We start from the raw sequence: 18,480 nt of genomic DNA on the forward strand, positions 1-18,480 counted from the left end.
ATGCCATCCCTCATTCTAATGTATCTCAATACCAATGTTAGAATGAGGCTCCACCGGCCTCTAATAGCCTTTCCCTCACTTGCATGGGCAAGTTTTGCTAACTAGCAACCTTCTAATTGCATTTTTCAGTAATTTTTTACCTAATTAAATTAATTTTCAGAATATTAATTTTGAAATTTAATTTAATTATTATTTCTTGCTGGGAAAATTAACTATACTAGCCAACAATTAAATCGGCTAGGCCAATTTGTCATCCAAGTATTCCTAACATTTACTAGCCATTGAATTGGCATTAATTAATTAATTAATGCCTAGTTTCTAATATCAACCCATTGGCATTAATGGCTAATAAAATCTTCTAGGCCTAAATCTAATACTAGATACTACCTAGTACTTGTCAAGTACAACTTATTACAACTTTTGCCTTTGACACCCACCGAACATCTCAAGGTCCTTGGCTTGTCATTGTGAAATAACTAACTTGCACATCACATGTGTAACTCACATTTGCACATTTGATTAACGTAATCAAATGCTAAGCACAGCATCAAAATTTCTTGTCCTCGTAATAGATGCAAAAATGAAGACACAAAAACACAAACATGAGCAAAGAAGAAAGAGAACTTTGAAGTGAATGAATCAATGTTGTAAATGATGTAAAGAGTGTACAAGATGCTCAAAGATAGAGCAATAGGAGTAGTCGGAGATTGATGTTCACCGGAGATGCATCCCTAGGGCTGTAACCACTAGTTGGAGCTGAAGAAAAGATGGGAATGGAAGGGAAGTAGGCCGATAACCAAAATGCAGCAGTTTAGAGGCTGAATCTGGCTGAACTCAACAGTATACCACATGAAAGTGCTGGAAAACTGATCACCGAGGCTGAGAACAGTAGGGTGATAGTGAGGAAGATGAGTTGGATGTTATATAGGCCTTACATTGTCAAAAACACAATCAATCTGATGTCACTGTGGAAGCTTATCAGCAAAGGGCTGAAAACACAGTCGTCTAGGGCAGATGATGCAGTCACCAGCAATTGGATGCAATTGCCAGCTGTAGTGGACAAGCACTAGGTAAGGGCTGCATCCGATGGAGGTTGGATAGCTAATGTTAAATGGATGTAGGCTATAGCTGGAAAGTAGCAAGTGTGTGTGGACCGATGTGACTTGTAAAACAAGGATAGGCTGAATGATGGGCAATTGTCTATTTATGGATGAGTGGATCCTCCCAAATTAGGGTTTTGCTTATGGGTCTTGGACTACATTGGTAGTGGCAATCCTCTTGCCACACTTGGACCATCTCCTTTGGCCTTTTGGCACATCTAGGATTTGAGAGGAGGTGCACGTAGTTGTGTGTGTCATCTATAGTCATCTCCTACCTATAAGCCTCAATTTGAGTTAGACCAGGACATTCAGAGCTCTGACACTATTTGTCTGTCATTTCATGTGTTTCAAACACTCTATTGTAACTAAGCTCAGCCCAAGGGAAAAGTGGGGGGAATAAAGGGGAAAAAGTGGGTGGGTGAGGGGCGTGGATGCCCATATTCAACCCTTAGTTCATCTGCATCTATTCTATATGTCCAAAGCTATAATCATTTTTAAATATTGTTATGTTCATTTTCAAGTGTTTGTTCCTTCAATTTCCTTGAATCATCTAATCGCAGAAATAATCATCATTTTATTTGTTAAGCATCCTACACTGTACAGGATGATTACATCCATGTTGTTGTTTCAAGAAAGAATTTTGGATGTATTTGAGCTTTCAAATGGCATTCGCATGAAAGACCTTGATGGGACTACCTGTGCTTTATATGCAGGATAGAGAGGTTAACAACAGGAAGGTTCTTGTGCACCAGGGAAGTGGCATCTTTGCTTTTCAAGCTTGGAAGAATTTGAGGGTTGGGGATATCGTTAAAGTTGAGAAGGATGCATTTTTTCCAGCTGACCTTTTGCTGTTATCATCCAGTTTTGAAGATGGAATATGTTATGTTGAAACCATGAACCTTGATGGTGAAACAAATCTGAAAATAAAAAGGTCACTGGAATGTACAACAGATCTAGATGAGGATTCTAAGTTTGCATCCTTCTATGCAAAGGTGAGCTGCGAGGATCCTAATCCACAGCTATACACATTTATTGGCAATGTGCAAATATCAGATGGGGAGAGTAGCTCAGAGTCTAATCTATATGCCCTAGGGCCACAACAGATCCTTTTGCGTGATTCAAAACTCAGAAATACTGACTATATCTATGGTGCTGTAATTTTTACTGGACATGATACAAAAGTGATGCAGAACGCAACTCCTCCACCTTCTAAAAGGAGCAGGATTGAGAAAAGAATGAACCTTATTATTTATCTTCTTTTTATTCTCTTGCTCCTTGTGTCTATTGTTGGCTCGATAGCTTTTGGCATTATCACAGAAAAAAAAACACCAAAGTGGTGGTATTTGAGACCTGATGATACAACTGCATATTATGAACCAGACAAACCAGTTGTAGCAGCTCTCTTTCACCTTGTTACTGCACTTCTTTTGTATGGCTATTTGATACCCATTTCCCTATATGTATCAATAGAGTTAGTCAAGATTGCCCAAGCAATGTTCATAAATCAAGATGTGAATATGTATTATGAAGAGACAGATACACCTGCCCGTGCACGCACATCAAACTTGAACGAGGAACTTGGTCAGGTAGACACAATTCTATCTGATAAAACAGGTACCTTGACTTGCAATATGATGGAGTTTGTGAAATGCTCAATAGCAGGTGTCTCTTATGGTCAAGGGGTGACAGAGGTAGAGATTGCTGCAGCTCAAAGGCAAGGGAAAATGCTTACTTCACAAGAAGAGTCTGATGCGAGTGATGCTGAAGGCCGAAGAAGTGAGGAGAAACCTCATGTGAAAGGATTCAATTTCAAAGATGACCGCCTAATGAATAACAATTGGATACAAGAAAAAGACACATTTGTCATTCAGCTATTCTTCCGAATTTTAGCAGTATGTCATACTGCTGTTCCAGAAGAAGATGAAGAGACTGGGCAGGTAAATTATGAGGCAGAATCCCCTGATGAAGCTGCATTCGTTGTAGCTGCTCGAGAACTAGGCTTTGAGTTTTTTAAACGGACACAGTCAAGCGTATTTGTTGCAGAACCTGATATGACATCTGGCAAGAGAATTGAAAGGTTTGTTTCTTTTTCTTTTTCCAGAATGAGCTTGTGGTTAAAGGTGCTTTATGGGCATTTTTTAACTGATATTTATTTTAACAGAGAATACAAAATACTCGAACTCTTGGAGTTCAGCAGTGCAAGGAAACGTATGTCAGTACTGGTCCAGGATGAGCAAGGCAATATATTTTTGTTCTGCAAGGGTGCTGACAGGTATGTGGCTTGAGCTTATCCAAGTATTAACTATTGTGATGTCAAACTTCACAATGGAGTAGACTTAATGTACTTAGTAAGGGATCTGTGAAAGTCCTGATGAAATATATAGATCCACTACTTTTCTGCATAAATCTCATACTCAAGGGAACCAAGACTTAGCCAATAAGCCTCTTAGCTCCAAGTTAAATAGGGTAAACTGTTCAATGACAGTCAGAAAATCCACCATGCCACTGCACCATTGTAATAGCATGCTAACAAACAGACACAAAGAGGGGTACATGGAGAACTAGCAAATTTTAAGTTGCAAAATCCTGTCACCTGCTTCCACAGGGTGTCTTATTGGTGGTCCCCCCTTCCAATGTTAAAAAACGAACCTTGTTCTCCCTTGCCTAGAAGGGAAAATCCCTTGTTGAAAACAATCTGCAGCATGATGCTTGTAAAGTTCGGTTGTGTTCATGCTATTGTATTTTCTTACATTCACTACCAATTCTCAATGTGCACAATTTGTTTTTCATCAGGTTTAAGCTACTATAAATCCCTCTGATTCTTATGATCATTATAATGCAGGGTTTAGTTAGCCTCAAATTTCTAGTGCTGTTTGTGGTGATGATTAGACATTTGGTGATTATCCAGTACAAGGGAAGCAGTCTGAAAGTTTACTCTTCCTTATCCATGTGCTATCGTCACCTGATCAAGGGAATGGGAACCATAATTCTCTTGGAGTAGTTGTGCATGATTGACCTCTTGGTTAGTCCTTGTGTTAAGAGAGTAATGGTATCTTGATCTTTGAAACATTTTCTTATGAGATTTTAAGGGCCATGGTTGTTGCACTACTGCCAACTTTTATGGCTGCCACTGAAGGCAAAGAAGTCTTAGTTTTGATTCAATGATGAGAATATTTGGTGGGGCTAGTGATGCAACTAGCTTCTTAAGAAGATGTAGTAATTAAATTAATTGGGATTGTGTCAAGGGCCCAGTATATAAGGCCCATGGTTGAGAATATGTTGAAATTGAAAGGATTTCTCTATATATTGGGCTGTCTGTACAACATGAAGGGGCATGGCATAAATATCCCTCTTATGTTTTTCTCTATCTTCGGCTCCAATCCCAATGCCTTCTCCATCAAGGCTGGGTTTAAGTAAACGTGCACCTGTTTAGCATTTTCTCCCCTTCCCACCGTCACGGTGTCGCACTCCTAGTTAGGGTCGTATGTCCTGAGAAACTCCACACACTTCGTGTGGTTAGGCTCTTGCGCAAATTTCTCAAGGTACTTGATGAGGTTGCATTGCTCGATGACTCTCTTGGCCGCTTCTTCCTTGGCCACCACACCTTCTATGTTCTGAATGGTTCAGAACTTGAGTTGGTTGTAGGCGCGGTTTTCAAGGGTGATGCGGTATTGCGTTCTTTCCTCCTTCGTGAACGTAAGTCGGTGGGCGCGATCTTGTTGCGATATCTTTTGTTCCTATCATGATCCCAAGTTTCCATTAGTGCTTTCAAAATAATAATTTACTGAAAAAGTCATAATTTGTTGGAAAAGAAAGACTCTATATGTCTATTCAATGAAAGCATTAAAATCCAATCCAATGTAAAATCTTCTCTTCAGACTTTAATTTTTTGCTCCTTATTTCAAAGTTCTCATGCCATTTTCCTACCTTGCTCGTTATTTACGTGTTTATGCGTTTTGCTTGATTTTTCTTGGTTTTAATTTGATTCAGCTCACACCCCCTCCCCTTCCAGCTCAAGAAGAATCCTTCCTAGAATTGAAGATTAGGAGGTCAAGGGCATTTTGCAATGGGTCTAGGAGTTACCGGTGTAAGAACCAAGTGTAGAAATCGGAGTTGTACTCTAACTAAGCTTCGCGGTCTAGCTCAAAAGGTCGAATGCCCACGTGTGTGATGTAAGTGAGAACATTTGTTAGAAAGTCACCGGAAGCGACGCGGCTAGCAATATGTAACTCTTCCTCAGTCAATAGGCAATTGAGGTACGTGTGTCCTTTGATGTGCTATTCCATGGGTCGGCCACGAAGAGTGGTTAACACTCTATACGAGGTTGGTGCGACGTAAGTGAGATCGTACTCCGCTGTTTTGATTGCGCGGTGCTACTCAGCGTTTGTTATGATTTGGCATCCTTCAATTGCCCATTGCAACCTAAGAGTGTACCAATGTCTTAAAAACGGGGATTCAGTAACAACAAGTTTTGATAATTCTGTAATTTCTTGGTCAGTGATGACAAAAGTGGTTCGCTGATCATATGACGTGATGAGGCGTTGTTTGAGGGCTTGCTCTTTGGAGATCTCATTGTTGAGCAATTCAGTAGCGGAGTTAGCTACTTTTGCGCGAAGGCAAGTTCAAACGTCTCCCAAGAACAAGGCATCGTACGAACTTCGGTTGCAAAGGGTTCAGGCAACAGGCCTAAGTCCAAGCGGTCATAGCTCAGAGCTAGCTCTCTGAAAGTGGTATCTAGTCGTCTAATGCAATCAACCACGTCATTCCTCGTATCTTCGGTTAGATTTGAGGCTAGTGTCAAAAATGATTTTCACTCATAGGAGGGTTTGAGACGTGCTGGTGGTTGGGGTTTGATAGCACTAGAGCCTTTGACAATGAATAGTTGCGGTTGTGGGGGTTCTTGAGACTACGGTTGGACCTCTTGGATTAGGGCTGTGGAAGTAGCAGCAACGTCTGATGGACTGCTGTCTTCAGAATGGATCAAGGTAGTCGGATTGGCTCTAGCGGGTGATGACTCATGTGACGATGTCTGTCGTTTGGGCCGATAGGCTTGTTTGACTCTCTTAGGCATGTGCATGGATGAGCTTGATGGATGTGGGTCTGGAAAGCACTGTGGCTTATGGTTTTGAGGTTCTATGGGACTTGGGGTGATCAAGCTTGAGGGCGGCGTACGAGTGGTGCCTTTGGCCTTGTGGGCTTTAGGAATCCACATAGTAGCCTTGCGCGTGCAAGAGGGCTTTAGGGATCCATCTTTGCTTGATCATGCGTCAATTTCTGTGACTGCGCCTTGGTTTCCTAGGTTTAGAGTTTCGAGTCTTAAGAGGATATGTGCGGTGACTCCTAGGCGGCGGTTGCGGTTGTTTAGGTTTCCATTGGAACCTAGGCTGTTGGGCCATAGCTTTTGCTACTATGAGCAGCAGTTTTTAAGAATTGGTGGGTGGTGGCCAAGCACTACCCCCTCCTTAGAGTTGGCTGCTAATACTTCGACCGGTGGCCTTGCGGAATGTGATGAGGTCGAGCAGCCCTTGCTGAAAGCTGTAACAATGCGAACGTTGCCCATGGCGAGGTGGATGCGCTGCAACTCATAATCAACATTGCAATGAGTTTGCTTTTTGAAAGTTTGCGCTATTATGCCCCAATCATATATAGAAGTCCAGAATGTCCTCACATCATATGGCAATGATATTAGAGACCCCAATGCAAATAATGGAGGTTCATCAACGTGTCTATTGAGACTTTAAGATGTAAATGATCAGGTAACTTGCTTGATGCTAGATCAACTCAGTGGGTTGATACTTATTCTGTTAAGCTGGTGTAGTTGTGCTGGTTGTTTTGCTTGTTTTGGATGATCTTGGGCAGCCAATTGTGTAATCTCCTAAGCTCGTCCATTCCTGAACTAAATGCAAGTATCAAATACCACACATTAGTTCAGACTCTTTAAAAATTACTTTTTCACCCAGCAGAGGCCCTCATGTCAAATGTGCTTCTACAGCTGTACCATGGTTATATTAGGACAGAAAGTGAATCCACAATAAATATATCCATTATCAGTGTTGAAAATCAATTCTCAGATTTATTCTGTGGTAATTCAAGGCCAATGGATGGTAAGGTCTTGCTGCTTGCACTCCAAGGTCCTATGTTGTGAGAAGCCCTGTCTGATCATAAGGCTGCAATAAGATGGTCCCCCTTGTGATGGTCATTGCCCAAAGTCAAGAAATGAGGTGCACTTGGTTGGCTTATGGGCAAAGCTTTGAAGAGGATCAGTCATTTTCAAAGTCATCATGGAAAACATAATCTTTGTTGTCCTCTGCTTTATTTTCTTCCACTTAAGTCTGAAAGTTGAGACAATGATTTGACTCCTTTGTTTTGCTTTTCCAAATGAATATGCTGTTATGGAATAACCTTTATCATCTCTTGTGGCTGCAGTGTGATTCTGGTAAGACTGGGGAAGGATGGGAGGGAATATGAAGAAGCAACCAAGGAGCACCTTTCTTACTATGCTGAGGCGGGCCTCAGGACCCTGGTTCTTGCCTATCGCAAATTGGATGTTTCTGAATATGAATCTTGGCACAAAAAATTTGCAGAAGCTAAAACATATGTAGGTGCAGATAGAGATGTGAAATTGGATGAGGCATCTGATCTAATAGAAAGAGATCTTATACTTGTTGGAGCAACAGCTGTTGAGGACAAGCTGCAAAAAGGGGTAAGTAACGTAATGCAATAGTTTAGTCTGAGGTAATGCGACAAAGCTACACAATTATGATCCCTTTCTTGTTCAACGCTGTAGGTTCCACAATGTATAGACCACCTTGCTCAAGCTGGTATCAAAATCTGGGTGTTGACAGGGGACAAGCTTGAGACGGCAATCAATATTGGGTTTGTATAATTATCTGTGTTTTCTTGTTTGAGCTGTTTTCTCTGGCCATGCAAGTTTAATGATGTTTGATCCCTATCTTTGGCAGCTTTGCATGTAGTCTACTGCGCCAAGATATGATCCAGTTAATTGTATCATTGGACATTAAGGAAGTGCAAACAGCAGAGGCTTCCGGAGATAAAGAACAAATCAAAAAAGTATAGAAATGCAAGCTTGCTGTTGTTTGATTACCTGATTTGTAATATGCTCAGTTTACTGCATCTAAATAGTTTTAATTGAGTAGGTCTGCCAAGAAATCACCAAAGAGCAAATAACTTCTTGTAAACACCAACTGAATGCTGAGGCAGACGATGATGCGACCTTTGCATTGATAATAGAGGGCAAGGCTCTAAACTATGCTCTAGGCAATGAACTTGAAGTGGAGCTTATGCAGTTAGCGATCCAATGCAGCTCTGTTATTTGCTGCAGGGTTTCTCCAAAACAAAAGGCCCAGGTAACGAAACTTACTCGAATGTGGCATGTGAATAATGTTGTGTACGTTGGGTGGCTTGGGATTGTTAATTATCCTCCATGAAACAGACATAGATCTCCTGAAATTTTATTAATGGAACATCAACTATCCGGCCATTTGTCTTAATAAGTCATTATTTGGTGGAAGAATGGCATTGATAGGTAGCTCCACCTTGAAAGTTGATTCTTTGATCTTTGTAAGGTTTCATAGCTGAAATTTCTGCTTTGCAGCTGAAAGATTTGTATGAGAATCTTCATCTTTGGTTTTTGGTGCAATGAGTCAGGTAGGTAGGCACATTTACCTCTTTGACATAGTTGCCAGCATTTTCTAAAACAGGAAGTATGAATCGAGTTTCATAGGTTTCATTTGAGTTTTGTAAAATGTTAGAAACAGGTTCATTCGAGATGGAAAAAAGTTATAAAACTTTATATACATGTCTAATATAACTCATGTGACATAGCAAACACTGATTGATCAGAATCATGATTCTATACAATATTAATGAACCTTCAAAGGGATGCTCTGAATTGATGATGAAAGAGTTGTGCCATGAGTCAACAGACAAATTCCAAGCCATCTGTCAGCCACCTGCTGGATATCTTTTTTCCCTCATAAAATGACCCTGGTAATCTGTTGGTAACTTGCAGCAAGCAAATAGCAAAGTTGCAGGCAAAACTCTCTCTGACTGTGAGGTCCTCAGCTCTAGAATCTGTATAAGCTTAATATGCTCTATGGTCTCGATCTTTTATCTGCCATTCAATCATGAGCTGACACCCTTGAAGAAATGGTACAGGACCCCATACCATTGCTGCCCACTTGCCAAAGCACATGGCTAGTCAAGAACACCCAGATTATTCCATTGAGCCAATGGTGAAGCAGCAATTCAATGATACTGGCAAAATCACAAATTTTAGGAGCATGAACAACTCGAACCATTCAATGAAACTCCTGATCAGATGCAGAATAGTTCACAGTGTACTGGACTAGGTCAGCATTCCCCATGACTAGGTAATGTGCAAAGTGCTTGGAAACTTTGCAGCACAAGGTGTGTGGATCCCAGTGATAGGTCATATCTTACATTGAAAAAGTGCAAATGGATCCTAATTCTAGGATTCTTACATCAAGGTCTAACATGCAATCTCAACTATACATCATGTGGTTGTAACTTCACAGTGAGTGGAGTTCATCAAGTTTTGAAGTAATTCCAATGTAGATGCCGATTCTGATCGTGTGTGTCTCAGACCAAATGGCCTTTTATTGTAGGCTGGGTTACATTTTGGACGTTTGAGAAAATTTGTGGTCAGCTATTGTGCAGTACTATATCTTTTGCGTATACTAAATTTCCTCAGCATGAGTTCCTGTTTGTTCACTTTCATTTAGTTCCAACCTTATATGCAACTGAGGGATCTTCCTGTCACAGATAGCCTGGCTGGTCAAGGACAAAATGGGAGCCATTACACTAGGTATAGGGGATGGTGCTAATGATGTGGGAATGATACAAGCAGCACACGTTGGTGTTGGCATCAGTGGAGTTGAAGGCATGCAGGTAGAAAATAGACTTCAAATTTCAAATTGATGTGAGTTTGGGTGTAATCCAATACCTCATTAAGGTACAAGATTTTGTGAAATTTAATGATGGATTTCAGGCAACAATGGCAAGTGATTTTGCCATTGCCCAATTTCGCTACTTAGAACGGTTATTACTTGTTCATGGGAGTTGGTGCTACAAACGCATTGCACATATGGTAAAATCTTATCTTCAACATAATTCTGTCGCCCTTTTTTTGGCATATGACTCTTTTGTCACCTGGTTTAACCGTTGTTGCTTTTCATTGTGCAGATTTGTTACTTCTTTTACAAGAACATAAATTTTGGTTTCACTCTGTTCTACTATGAAGCCTATGCAGCTTTCTCAGGACAAGCAGCCTACAATGACTGGTACATGTCTTTGTTTAATGTTTTCTTCACATCTCTTCCAGTGATTGCTTTGGGAGTTCTTGAGCAGGACATGTCAGCACAGCTAAAGTTACAAGTACCTTCTCATCAACTCTTGTTATTTATTTGTTGTTTAGGTTTCTTGATTGCATATTGACTAGGGTAAAATTGGTGATGCAGTTCCCACACCTTTATCAACAAGGAATAAAAAATCTACACTTTGGTTGGACAAGAATACTGGGATGGATGGGAAATGGCGTAGCCAGCTCCCTTGTTATCTTTTTTTTCACCATAAATATAGTCAAGAAGCAAGCTTTCCGAAGTGGTGGCCAAGTTGCAGGTTCGGAAATCCTTGGAGCCTTACTGTATACATGTGTTGTATGGACTGTCAACTGCCAGCTTGCCCTCTTCATGAGATATTTCACATGGATTCAGCATGTATGTATATGGGGGAGCATTTTACTCTGGTATTTATTTCTGGTGGTTTATGGCTTCATACCTCCCACTATTTCAACAACAGCATACAAAGTCTTCATCGAAGCTTGTGCACCAGCACCAATGTTTTGGCTTATAACCCTAGTGGTTACAGTGGCAGCCCTTACTCCTTATTTCGGGTTTAAGTCCTTCCAAAATACATTTTGGCCTTCAGATGATCAGATAATTCAGGAGTTTTCTCATCTTCAAAAGGACAAGGATCAGACATGGTTGAAAAAGGTTATGGTAAATACAACATTCCGTGTGACTGTAGGACAAACGGCAGGACTAGGTTGGAAACGCTGTACACACAAGCCAAGAAAGGATAAAAAGTCTCAAATTCAGCTTGCAGAGGCAAATGGTAAGGTCAGCCCACTCAGACAAAATGTTCCTGATCCCTAGGCAAGATCATCCGTGGAAGAAATCAAGGACATTTAGGAGTCCTTGCCTTTCAGAGACCTATGACGGCAGGCTGCTGCTACTTAATTACTGTCTACTATTTCTTGACAGTCGAAAGGGTGATCATGCATCCCCACTTTCAGTATCACAAAATCACTCGAGGGACCTGAGTGGTATATGATGCTTGGAGCATGTGCCTTGCTAACCAGTGTGCTTTGGTCTACTGTAAACTACATGTATCATGTATGGTGGCACAGCAAAAATTTTGATATTACAAGGATGGTAGCAATCTGCAGGCAGCTCCCATTCAATTCTTTATGAGCTTGTACAGCCATTTGTAACATACATTTCACTCATTTCATCTTCTAGGGAGCCCTGATTTCTTTTGCATTCAGTGGCTCTCTCTCTCTCTCTCTCTGTGATCTGCAAAGGACCATGCATAGCCCAGAGTCTGGAAGACTTCCAAGACTTTAATGTGGTACTGATGGAGTACTTGGAGAATTGATTCAATATTTTTAGACCATTAATCAACATTCATACTTCCAATCCAAGTCATGTAGTTTTGCAGTGGTTGTGAATCAGCCAAAGTAATATTACTTTTTACAATTGGGAGCCCATTCATGTTATGGTCAAAATTTAAACACAATACAGGTGATAAGAACTTGAGAAAGAATCAAAGGAATATAACAAGAGGTGCCTCTTAACAAAATTTTATTGGCAAACGATGGGTGAAAAGTGGAGAAACAAGAAATATAAAGAGAAAAACATGGAGCCCTCGAGGAAGCAAAAATAAATTCCTTTTAATCTTGAAATCCCAAACTATGGTCTTTCGTGTAGACATGTAGATAGGGCAGAAAGAAAAAAGAATATTAGAGAAAAGCCTCTTGAATGCTTTCACAAGGCTTTGAAGTCATAGTCTCGTTCCAGTCATTGGCCTTTTAACTTGTGAACTCCTTAAAAATTTGGTGACTCTAAAGGATGGCCACTCATTTTGTAAGCAGTATTTCATTGAAGGGCAATCCAATAGAGATCAGCGAGGGAAAGATGATCCTTTACTTAAAACAAAGAGAAGTTTCAAGCCATAAAATGTATACGCAAAGGACAAGGTTTAAACTAATGATCTCACCATATATTTGAGCCTAGAAAGAGAAAATCAGCTAAAAGAGCAAAGGGACCATTGCATAATATAGTGGACATGGCCCAATGAGCAATGGAATAAACCAAACTGCGAGATGCAAAGCCTGAGATACAATGTATATTAATGGGATTATCCATAAGCTCACAAATCCTTCAGTAAATCAACTTACCCTTGAATCAATCACTGTTCAACCAACCTGATGAACGAACTTCGTATGAACACGCTTCATATATCCTCGACTGTACTACTTTATGTTCAAGATCAAGACAATCTCCCAATTATTGCAGACCCGACATAATAGTCAACACGCTAAGTTCTTGAGTTGTTCAGTCAGTCTTGCAACGCAATATTGTCTACGAACAAAATTGAAATAACTTTACTGAAGAGTTCAGATTCTGGAGATCGATGAAAGCCACCGGGATAATCCCCAAATTTTTGCAAAATGCAACTGAGTTATCGAATTGAGGCGATCGAATTAGTTAGGAACTTGTTATATTCTTTATCACCCATAATTCAATATGTTTTGCTCGTCACCGATACCAGGATCAAAGTGTTCACAGATACGAAGTTCTTATTGAATAGAGGCGATCGACTTAGCTTCGCAAGACAATACAGTTGACCAACAAGATTGAAATAAATCCATTGAAGAGGAACTCCGGGGCGTGGAAGAGCAACAAGATTGAATAAATCCATTGAAGAGTAAAGAAGTGCAGGGTGTGGAATTAACAAAAGAAAACGTTTACAGTTCACGATCTCAGGATCAGAGCAGTGGAGAACGAAATATTCCGAGCAGACAGGACATTGATTTGCCTGTACGGCGTACACCCTCCCGTCTTGTACATGTATAGGCACATCAACGTTTATGTACAGGGCAGTATCCATTGGTTCGGCAGCTTTGGCCAGAATATGGTCTACGATGCACGTGACGAGGCATTCCCTCGAGCAAGAAAGGTAAGCAATAACAGATGTATAGCCGTAAGTCATTGCAATCTGCCTGCTTAAGAAGCACCACCTTCACCGGCCTCATCTTTCATGGGACCCTCGCTCTCACCAACTTCCTCCAAGGTTTCAGCAGAGTTACCCTGCTCGCAGACACAATTATCGACCGCGTACTCCGCGTACTCATTTAACACGTTGAATCTAGCAAGTGAAAGGGCGGAACGACTGAAACCAAGCATACCGACCTTTTGATCCGACTTGTGTGCCTTCACAGCTTTGTTGTATTTCTCTTTCAACTCCGCAGCTTTGGCTACAAAAGGCGCTTTCTCCTGCCGAATTTTAAAAATTTACACAGATTTAGGCTCCACGCACTCGCTTCAGAAGGTCAGAATTCCGTAGACGTTATTAGCATTTTAAGAATCTCGTGCCAGACGCATTAAGTTTAAAGCCGCTGAGCTTGAAGATAGGCCTTAGATCACCTCTTCAGACATAAACTTCCATTTATCTCCACCTTCCTTGGCAACCTGTAGGAAAAGTAAACACGCGATGATCCAGATTTCTTTCCACGGAAGAAATATGATCTATACAAGGCTAAAGCAGCGTCTCTCACCGCAGCACCACCTTTAGCGTTAGGATTAGCCTCCTTGTAAGATTTCCTGAATTCTTCCCTGCGAATTGTTTTGATGTTGCGTCAATCAATATGACATAGAACAACAAAAATGGCTTCAATAAAGTTAACATGCAAGCTCACATGAATAAGAAAAAGGCCGTTGCAGGCCGCTTTGGCTCATTAGGATCCTTCTCCTTTTTGCCTCTCTTTTGCTGAGTCTTAACGCTGGATTTATCAATGGACTTCCTCTTCTGCGAGTTCCTAAAGAACCGTAAAAGATTGATCAGACGAGCTACACCGGTTACGGGTGAGAAAAATAAATAAGACCTCATTGGTCAACGTCAGCACACACACCTCTCCTTCGCAACCTCTATTGCTTTGGGGGGAACGGAGGTAGTTTCCTTCGCAGCATTCTCAACAGGCTTAGCTGCAGATACATTCAAGAGAATGAGGTGAGGATAAAAAAGGACTTTATATTACATAATGACTAGGCTCGAACTCCACGCAATGACGGTCAATAAATGTACGTACAGAGGAAAGCCATTGTTTTTCTATCTTTAACACAATCGTGCATATCCACAATAGCAGCTGGTATGTCCTTGCTGCAGGATTCACTGTCAAACAATACAGAATTAACCAAACTCTGACATTAAAAAGACGCCAATGGGAGATGTCAGAAACGGCTGAGATTGAAGCACGAGCACTGAAACCCGAGGAGAATGCAAACAGAGATTGAAGAGCTAATGCATAAGGTCCTCGAAGCTCAAACTGATGACCGATGGAAGTAACTGACAACGTGCAAAGTAACACGAGGCGAGCGCAAAGCAATTTACCATTTTACGAATGCACTACCGTTGGAGCCGCGCTTAAGCTGAGGGAGGGGACCTGCATCGACACGTTTGCGTGCCTTGGGAGGCTGATGCTTGGAGCTGGTGCTCGCCATAACCGGACGGACAGACACAGAGAGAGAGAGAGAGAGAGAGAGAGAGAGAGAGAGCAATGAAGAATCGGAGCGAGACACGTGCAAAACACTAAAACACCGGGACGGGGCCCTTTGAGACGAAGAGAATGGAGGGAAAACATGCATGCGGAAAAACTACAAAATTCGAATGCAGCTCGTTTAATGTTCTTTTGCGACCCGCCACGTCATCCATCCTCATTCTTTCTTTTGATTGGTAAGTTTTTAGAAATCATTTCGCAATACTTGCGTATGTCCCATATTCGAGAATCGATGGGCTGCTTTGACAGGACAGCCTATACACATGACTTAATCTAACAAGAATAACATGACTTGTTTTGTTAGATGTTTCTCCTCTTGAAGGACCTTTTACAACGAATCTTTAGCTAAGTCACAGGTCCGACACATCTCGATGACTTCCCTATATAGGGGTGTATTTTGATGTGTCAAGTTATGAGGTATGCTAAAAGTTGTCCATGTTTGAGAAATTTCGTCGAGCATGTATATGCCACCCAACTACATATGAAAATGCTCCATACATTTGCCAAGATTTGAACCTACCTCCCACACTGTATGTCCAAAGGTCCCTTCTACCCAACCAATCGCCTTTTGATGATATTTGGAGAGTATAAATATATGAAATTAGAGCATTCGGATAGTGTGAGACCTTGCATGACCTTCTTTGAAGTGTGCATCTAGTCCATCCACACTAGTCTGCACTGGGCCTAAAACAATATTCATGTTACATGTTCCAGTTTCCTTTTTTAAGGAAGCAATATTTTATATTCAAATAAAATAGAACAATTTAAAGTATTACATATTGGGCTACAAGGAAGTGAACTATAGCCGTGTTCTAGTCATGCAAGCCAAAGTGTAATACATATATCAAGTTGTTTTCAATTACTCCATAGGAAAGGAGGAGGGGAGAGTAGATTTGCCCACTAATCTTTTCTTTTTGGCCTTGAACAGTCCTATCTTCAATGAGTAGTATAGTGTTTCAACATCAATAGCTATTTTATCCATCCAATCTCTTAATCTCTCATTTTCTCACCTCTCCCTTTATATCATTACGTGGATTTTTACCATGAACCTTTCAACATCAACTATTTGCTCCTATGCATTCAATCCTTCCTTTTAAATTTTTCCTTTTCTACTCCCTTTTCCAAACACTTGGTGTTTTGTTGATCAAATTTTTGCTATCTTCATTAACTTACTACAAGTAGATATCTCATTTAAAACCATATGTAGGATCTAATTCCTCATTATTAAATTTTTTACTATTCCTACTTATCCATACGTTCCATAAGTAGCAACTTCTCAGCCAGTTCCATATGGCCAACAAAGGGAATATTCCTGTTAGTCCCCCAAAATGAATTTTTCTTCCAATTTAGCCTTATTGGATGATAGGGGAGAACCAATGCCTACAGAAATTGAAGAATATTACTTTTGCATCTAAGGCACATATCATTTGCTATTTTCGAGCTTTGATGCTCTCTCATTAGTTTAGTCCATAAGGCTTTTAGTATTATAAGCCATTGCAAGTAAGACATTTAATATTGAATAGTCCTTGCTCATATATTCCCACTATTTGCTCTTCCAATTTAGGCACCATCTCTTGTTTACTTTGTTTATCATGTCAGAGTTGCCCACCTTTAGTACAAGGGAGTGGGAGGAGAGACTTAAGGTTCTCCCAACATAGACCTCTATGGTTAGAAGGATGCTTTAGGCCAATACCTTTCTTAAGGTGTGGACCCTAGAGGGCAGTTCTCTCCTAAATGAGTTCTACCTCATGATTTTTTAGATTAAATATATCTTTTAGTGGGGATAAAGGAAGCTAATCCTTCTTAGTTGGAAACCTAAGATTTCCTAGTGAGCAACCCCCTTCTTGTACAGCTTGTGTGCTAGGGTATATTGATAGAGACTAATTTTGTGGTGGAAGCAACTAAACCAAATAGAATCTAACCAACTCCAAGAAAGGGTGAAATTATAGTTGGATGATATGGATAGGAGCTATTTGTAATTGGACCGAGCTTAACACACTCCTTTAGTTGGTTGCAAACAGTCTTTTGGTTTTCACTTGAACTTGACTGAAGGTGTTGGTTGCAAACAGTCTCTAACCATTATGCCCTACAACTTTGAAGTTGTTACAATTTTGGTGTAGCAAGCTTGCCCAATCCTCAATTTCATGGTAAATGCTTCTTACTATCCATTTGCAACCAAACTATTGGCTATAAGCTCTATGTTGGGCAAATCGAGCCCCCTTTCTTTTTCACGAAGAATGTAATTTGTCCATGCCACTTTGGGGATTTTAAATTTATATTTGTCTCCTAACTAGATAAAGATTTGCCCCAATCTATCCAATGGTTTCAACCCTAAGTTTGGGGGCCTCCAATGGGGTGGACAATAGTTAGTGGTTGGAATAATTATGTGATTGAGTACTAGAGCTCTTCATACCAACTTGAACTTGTAGGCCTTTCCATCTATCTAGCTTGCTCTTAATTCTACCTACTACCTAGTTTGATCTCTATTTTTGGGTGATACCAAATCCCATGGGTGTGCCTAAAAGTTTAAGACTTTTCCTTGCTCAATGATTTTGCAACCCTCCCTTATCAACCATTTTGGTAGGTCTTTCATATATGTCCTTATCCCAGTTTTTTTAAGACATTCAAAAGTGAAAGATAGAGAGAGAATCATTCTTTATTGTAATGTTAGTGTTGTTGGTGAACTAGTTTAGCACCATGTACTTGTTACTGGGGTTTGATGCCTTAGATGTTGCATTTTCTAACTTCCTCTTCCACTAGCCATCCGAGAGCATCAACTACAATTGCAAAAAGCAGCACTACCAATGGACACCCTTATCTGATAGATCTTCTGAGGAGAAAAGAATCAATGAGTTCACCATCAATTACAATGCTAGTTGAGGCATTTCCAAATAACACCCCTACCTATTTGATAAACATTTTTCCTAAACCCATGCCTTGTAACAATTGAAAAATGAACTTCCAATCTAGTCTTCATAGGCCTTATCAAAGTCAACATTTCAAAAAATTAAATATTATGTTAGTATTTTGAGCATACTCAAAGCCTTCCCATTGACTAATTCTAGAGTCTAAGATGTATGACTAGGTGTTCTTGGCAAAGTAGTTTTTGGCTATGATTAGGTGCACTTGGTTTTGTGCCAAGGTCCATCCTATTTTCTTAAGAGAGGAGTTATATCCCTTTATTTTCTAGACTTAAGGATTGTGAACATAATTTTAGTAAAATGTTTCTAGGGTTATTGTTGATTTAGAACTCTTTTGTGATTCTACTTGTGGTTATCCATGTTTGAATTATATCACTTGTATAGAGTATATTGTTCTCATCGTGACATTTACTTCCAACTTTTTCATTTTGAAATTCAACCTTAAAATCTATTGACTATTGTGTTCAGGAATGTGGTTGGAATAATTATTCACCAAGCCATGAAGGATGTGAATGTTTGCTCCATAAATCTCCACAATCATGTTGATTTTGATTGGATATAAGAATGTAAGTCTCATTTG

The 18,480-nt window shown here is 40.3% G+C and overlaps 2 protein-coding genes across 4 annotated transcripts in view; one reads left to right on the forward strand and one right to left on the reverse strand.

The window, feature by feature from the left end:
• Positions 1-11,727, forward strand: part of LOC148038204 (putative phospholipid-transporting ATPase 9) — a 40,132-nt gene extending 28,405 nt beyond the window's left edge. For 2 of the 3 annotated variants that reach the window (XM_087669883.1, XM_087669886.1), the window contains 10 exons: positions 1,814-3,177; positions 3,262-3,372; positions 7,527-7,803; positions 7,888-7,976; positions 8,063-8,171; positions 8,258-8,467; positions 9,906-10,031; positions 10,132-10,230; positions 10,326-10,517; positions 10,601-11,727. In XM_087669883.1, the coding sequence (XP_087526009.1) occupies positions 1,814-3,177; positions 3,262-3,372; positions 7,527-7,803; positions 7,888-7,976; positions 8,063-8,171; positions 8,258-8,467; positions 9,906-10,031; positions 10,132-10,230; positions 10,326-10,517; positions 10,601-11,296 (3,273 nt within the window). In that variant the 3' untranslated portion in view covers positions 11,297-11,727. Of the gene's footprint in view, positions 1-1,813; positions 3,373-7,526; positions 7,804-7,887; positions 7,977-8,062; positions 8,172-8,257; positions 8,468-9,905; positions 10,032-10,131; positions 10,231-10,325; positions 10,518-10,600 lie in introns of all 3 variants that reach the window. The other variant, XM_087669880.1, reaches the window with a different exon arrangement.
• Positions 11,728-13,123: 1,396 nt separating this feature from the next.
• LOC148038205 (high mobility group B protein 7-like) lies at positions 13,124-15,050 on the reverse strand. The gene is made up of 8 exons (XM_087675382.1): positions 14,814-15,050; positions 14,512-14,594; positions 14,335-14,407; positions 14,122-14,241; positions 13,981-14,038; positions 13,850-13,894; positions 13,616-13,699; positions 13,124-13,513 (listed from the first exon to the last, which is right to left on the reverse strand). The coding sequence occupies exons 1-8, from the start codon at positions 14,921-14,923 to the stop codon at positions 13,430-13,432; spliced, it is 657 nt and encodes a 218-aa protein (XP_087531508.1). The 5' UTR covers positions 14,924-15,050; the 3' UTR covers positions 13,124-13,429.
• Between the last annotated feature and the right edge of the window lie 3,430 nt (positions 15,051-18,480).

This window comes from Lygodium microphyllum, chromosome 3 (assembly GCF_053477565.2).
Source record: "Lygodium microphyllum isolate KBCC chromosome 3, Lygodium_microphyllum_v1.1.10, whole genome shotgun sequence".
Classification (NCBI taxonomy): domain Eukaryota; kingdom Viridiplantae; phylum Streptophyta; class Polypodiopsida; order Schizaeales; family Lygodiaceae; genus Lygodium; species Lygodium microphyllum.

Coding starts and splice junctions, on each gene's coding strand:
- LOC148038205 (XM_087675382.1), bottom strand. CDS start 14,923: ATGGCGAGCACCAGCTCCAAGCATCAGCCTCCCAAGGCACGCAAACGT. Junction 13,700..13,849: donor GGAAGTTTATGTCTGAAGAG/GTGATCTAAGGC, acceptor AAAATTCGGCAG/GAGAAAGCGCCTTTTGTAGC. Junction 13,514..13,615: donor CACACAAGTCGGATCAAAAG/GTCGGTATGCTT, acceptor GTCTGCGAGCAG/GGTAACTCTGCTGAAACCTT.